This window comes from Carassius gibelio, chromosome A20 (assembly GCF_023724105.1).
Source record: "Carassius gibelio isolate Cgi1373 ecotype wild population from Czech Republic chromosome A20, carGib1.2-hapl.c, whole genome shotgun sequence".
Classification (NCBI taxonomy): Eukaryota; Metazoa; Chordata; class Actinopteri; order Cypriniformes; family Cyprinidae; genus Carassius; species Carassius gibelio.
Window position 1 is genome coordinate 13,585,197 of NC_068390.1, and position 5,715 is coordinate 13,590,911.

General features: G+C 39.9%; 1 protein-coding gene across 1 annotated transcript; it reads left to right on the top strand.

Moving 5' to 3' along the window:
* Window positions 1-3,201: 3,201 nt before the first annotated feature.
* Window positions 3,202-5,143, top strand: LOC127938104 (homeobox protein six1b). Its single transcript, XM_052534516.1, has 2 exons — window positions 3,202-3,971; window positions 4,584-5,143. Exons 1-2 carry the CDS (start codon window positions 3,412-3,414, stop codon window positions 4,876-4,878), a joined length of 855 nt encoding a protein of 284 aa, XP_052390476.1. The 5' UTR covers window positions 3,202-3,411; the 3' UTR covers window positions 4,879-5,143.
* The last annotated feature ends 572 nt before the right edge of the window (window positions 5,144-5,715 follow it).

Consider the following 5,715-nt stretch of genomic DNA (forward strand, 5'->3'; position numbering starts at 1 on the left):
GAAAATATAGTATAAGTAGAATACACTACATTGCAGGCTATGTCGTTTTGTAAGATATGTGCGCTTACGTAATTTTGTAAAAGGAGGAACATAATTTTAAAAGCTTAAAAGTGAACAAATGACACAAAATTCCGAATTTTCTAAAAATTACAAAGTGTAATACAACGTTTCTTTTTTTTTTTTTTTTTTGTATTTAAAAAAAAATGTAGCACATAAAATAATTTGTGGTAGATTTTTTTTTTTTTTTTGCCTTGGGTGATCTTTCCGGACAGATGGATGGGGCAGCTTTCATTAGCCTTGCTCCTCTCTGACCCTTCAGAGACAGTGGGCAAAACGTTGTTTTCACAGGTGTACGGATTGGCTGCTAAAACCGATGAAGTCCTCATTTTATGTCAATAGCCGCATTTCCACTGTCGGGCCAGTGCGAGCCAGGGCTTAAAGCGGGCCGGGCGGGGCTCATAGCCCCGGGCCAGCAGCACGAGGCCAGAATAGCGCAGGGTTTCCACAGTGGAGCTTGAAGCACCGCTGCACGTCACTAAAACACGCCCTTCACACGCCTCTCAGAACAACGTCGTGCAACCTCAAAATTTCACCATCAAAGAGAAGTTATCAGAAATAAGTCACTGGAACATGCGCGATCACAAAACGAAGATGATAAAAGCGGCCGTTTGTTTGCATGCTTTGTTATATATTCAAATTCAAAAGCATCCATGTTTTAACTATAGAATAAGTGATACATTGATCATATTGTTTTAATTTATTAGGACTCAAAATTATTCACACATAAATACACTTATTTCTATTTTATTTATTTATTTTTAACGCTCATGAAAATAGCCAGCTTATTCAGTCAAGTCTGTTTCTGTTTAATAGCCACAGTATAGCCGTCATATTTAGAATGAATGATAATATCTCTATTTTTATAAAAGCTCCCGAACAAAAAACATTATTAGGCTATATTCTTTTATGATAAGCAACGTGAGCTAAACTCTCGAGACGAGGCTTGTGACATATAATATTAAGTTACTTAATAAATACACGACTGTGATAGAGAATAAAGAGCTGATGTCTGATTTCTTCAAGCAGTCATATTTTACCATTTTTACTATGGTAACAAGTTTAGCGTGCATATATTTTTCATCGCTTATAAATATTTCTGCCTTGTTTAGTGATTATAATCCACATCAGATCAAGTTATTTCACACACTCGCTGCTGACTGAAAGAGAGTTTTGAGCTCGACTTATTTAAAAAAAAAAAAAAAAAAAGTGTTTAATGCTGGTGTTAAAGCTGTTATCTTTCTGAAATGATCCTCAGCGCAGACTCTCTATTTTTATAAAATCTCCCAAACAAAAATCATTATTATATTTTGATGATATGCAACGTGGAGCTAAACTCACGAAACGAGACGACAGATAAAATGTTACTTAATAAATACACAATTATAATAGAGAATAAGAAGCTGACGTCTGATTTATCCAAGCGGTCATATTTAGGATGTTTACTATAGTAACGTTAATGTTTAGCGTGCATAGTCTTTTACATCGCTTATAAATATTTCTGCCTTGTTTAATGATTATAATCCACATCGGATCAAGTTATTTCAAACACTTGCTGCTAACTAAGAGTGAGTTTTGAGCTCAACTTATTTTAAAACGTCTTTAATACCCGTGTTAAAGCTGTTATCTTTCTGAAATGATCCGCGCTAACGCTCTCTAGACGCGGAAAAACTCCGCCTTTGTTCATAACTCCTCCTCTAGCCCCAGCTGGCCCGCTTTGGCCCAAGGATTTAGTCGGGCCGAAAAAACCTGGCCGTTGGCCCCGAGGAAGCCCCGGCGAGGCACGATCAAGCCCCGGAAGTGACAGTGGAAACGCGACTGGCCCTGGCACGCACTAGCACGCCCGGTCCTAGCTCGATAGTGGAAACACGGCTAATGTCTCGAGGCTTGCAAGATCATGTCAGCGCCAGATAGAGGGAACAGTGGAGGCTCCTTAAATATAGTCCACATTAACGGCCCTATGCCTTAGGAGCGTCTTAAAAATGAACGCCGCGTCTCAAATTAAATTAAAAGAGGTGCTCCATTATGGGTGAGTGATTGTGAGTTTTGCGTCGCCGTGGTGTCAGGTTGCAGATTTTGACGAAGATAAAGAAACGCGATCTATGCCTTAAAACAGCGTCTGGATGGCAAAGACCTCGACGAACACAGAACTCATTTACTAATGCACCGGTTTTAGATTTCACTGTACAGAGAGAGGAAAGAGAGAGAGAGAGAGGAGAGAGGACTAGAAAGAAAGAGCTGGGGGGAAAACATTTTTCTGAGCCTATAGAATAGAAATAGGCTTCCTCAAGCTATTATGCTTTTATTATAAATAATACTATTAAAAAGTAGAAACAAAACAGAAAAATTAGTATGCCTACTTATTATAGGCTTTATTCTATAATAAAGTTTATTTATTTTTCTAATTTATGTTTTACCGATGTTGTGTAACTCAATAACCAGCAGATTATGAGCCCTTGAAGAGGATAATTTATCGATATTAACTTGTATTTGGCTCAGGTTTTCTTGTAAATAAATGCATCACAGTCTTTGTGTAACTATAGCACCATTTCAGAGATTCTACCGGCCTTGCACGTTCGGTGGAACAGCTTGAAAAGCCAGGGGCGCTACTTATCTAGTTAGGTTATCTTACCATCTCGAGAGGCTGATTGTTTTTAATGGAACTCTAAATATCTCTGCGCGCATCTAGACCTTGCGCACAGCGTGTGCCCTTGACAATGGCACAAGCCAGGCAGAGTGAAAATAACTCAACTGTGTGATTATTTGTTACATATGAGACTTGTCTACGCATTTGCAATTTAGGAACATCTTTTCTCGTAAGTTAATAAATGAAGATAAGGCAGTTCATTTGACTCGCTTAACTTACAAAACATTGTGCATTCAAATTTTGTTTGGATAAAAAAAATAAAAAATAAGTGCTAAAAAATCATGCAATAGCTTTGGGTGCAATGCTGGGTGAACGCTGCCTTCAGACAGTTGCTATAATTGATTAGTATCGAGGTGCCCAGCTCCCTCAGGTAGAACTGGAGACGGGGGATCCAGTTTCAGACCACCGAGTCCCCGTGGGAGGAAATGGAAGCAGAGTTTTCTCCGCGCTGCTGCTGGGGATAGGGCAGCTGGAGAGCCAATCAGCAGTTGCGCAGTGCTCTTTTAGCGCGACACCAGTCTATTGCGAGCAAACTGTCTTCAACAAACACCCGAAACTTCACGGCGCGCGCAGAGGACATCTCCAACCCAAATATCTTGTCAAGCGAGATAATCGCTCTCATTAAACGCAGGCGAACGGGGTGTCTCCCATTCCGCTTCTTTCACAGCATCTAGGGGAGAGCGGTCTGGTAGCGGGAGTCAGACGTCATGTCAATGTTGCCTTCTTTCGGGTTTACTCAGGAGCAAGTCGCGTGTGTTTGTGAGGTGCTGCAGCAAGGGGGGAACCTTGAGCGTCTCGGCCGTTTTCTGTGGTCTCTTCCGGCCTGCGACCATCTCCACAAGAACGAGAGCGTCCTCAAAGCCAAGGCTGTCGTTGCCTTCCACCGTGGAAACTTCAGGGAACTTTATAAGATACTAGAGAGTCACCAGTTCTCTCCGCACAACCACCCGAAGCTGCAGCAGCTGTGGCTTAAGGCCCATTACGTTGAGGCTGAGAAGCTGAGGGGGCGACCGCTGGGAGCGGTGGGGAAATATCGGGTGCGGAGGAAATTTCCTCTGCCACGCACAATATGGGACGGCGAGGAGACCAGCTACTGTTTTAAGGAGAAATCCCGCGGTGTGCTGCGGGAGTGGTACACGCACAACCCCTATCCATCTCCTCGGGAAAAGAGGGAGCTGGCCGAGGCCACAGGGCTGACCACCACACAAGTGAGCAACTGGTTTAAAAACAGACGACAGAGGGATCGCGCAGCGGAGGCAAAAGAAAGGTAAGCTCAATCACCTGAGAACAAAATAAATAAGCGTTTCATACACCCAGCTGCTCAAGACACACAGCTGACGGCTGTTGCAGTGCTGAAGATGCTAGATTTACTTGGATTTCAAGGGCGCTGCTTTATTTAAAAAAAAAAAAAAATAGAGACAACATGTCTGTCAATGTCTGTAATAACATAATTTTTTTCCCTTATAAGGATATATTTCTTCTTATCTGACTGCTTTATTTATTAGTGTAACCAATAAAATCAGGTTGATTCAGTTTATATATGGGCCTATTTGTTAAGTAATTAATTTGTTATCAGATGGAGCGCCTAATTAGTCAACAGTCAGAATAAAGAGAATTCCAGTGAAGCAAGATTAAATATAGAACACTAATATTTACAGATCAGTCCAAATAAAATGATTCGTTATTTCGAATGCCAATTTGTCATTCAGTAGATATTAAATTAGTTCGAATTTGAATGTGTGAGAATTTATTTTATGATCATTCGTTATGACCGAAAGATTTAGATTTTTATTAAAGAAAACTACCACTTTATATTTTACACAGCATATTTGATATACTATATAGCTAAAGTTGACCCTGATCTCGTTATCTGTGACAGAGAGAACAGCGAGAACAACAACACGGGCGCCAACAAACAGAACCAGCTGTCACCGCTGGACGGAGGGAAGTCCCTGATGTCAAGCTCAGAGGACGAATTCTCGCCCCCGCAGAGTCCTGACCAGAACTCCGTGCTCCTGCTCCAGGGAAACATGAGCCACCCCGGCGCGTCCGCGTACTCCATGACCGGCCTCGGAGCCGCACAGTCGGTACACGGCATGCAAGGACACCCACATCAGCTTCAGGATTCATTACTGGGACCTTTAACTTCAAGCCTAGTGGACCTCGGTTCTTAACTGATTACGACTGAGCTTTTATTTATTTTTATTTTGTACCAAATATAGACTGAGATCTGCCACTTTTACTGTATAGCTATATATATAAGGGCAAATGAACAGTATAAATCTAAGTAAAAATGCTTGATTGTTCTCTGGTTTTCAGAGAAATACTCAGTGGCACGCTTTACCGTGGTAGACTATTGGACTGACATTTGCCAAGTCGTTAAACTGGTCAGAAGACAAACCAAAATCAGTTAATAAAACGATTCTTTTCTTAAAACTATTAAGACATTCGTCTAGCCATTCACCATTCTGTTTTGCATCAATAAAATCCTGAGATGAATTAGTGGAAAATTCATAATTCTATTTAAATACAATTTCCGGGCGGTAATTTTTGCCATAAATCTGTTTGACAAGATATGGTGAAAAATATTTACAGATGAAGCGTTAGGCCTTTCTATTTTAACCTGTAAATAATTAAAAATATTACATTTTAAACCATTTTATTTAAATAAGAAAAATAGTTAATTGTAGGGTACTTAAGGATAAAAATAAGATTTTTGAGTAGCCTATTCACTTCATGTATTAGGCGAAAATATAAAAATACAATTCTACAAAAGTATGTTTGTTAATCCTAAATCCTATTGGCAAACATTGTATAATAAAACTAAATTTTCCCCCCGCTCCTTTGTTAATCCCAGATCAAACTTAAATGTTAAATCGAATACCAATCAATTCGTTTTTAAATTTCTTAGCTTGCTTAGAAATGAAATACACAGACCAATAGTAATTAGGCCTATTAAATAACTTATAAATAACGAATTATTAAAATGTAAAAAAGAAAAAGAAAACTCA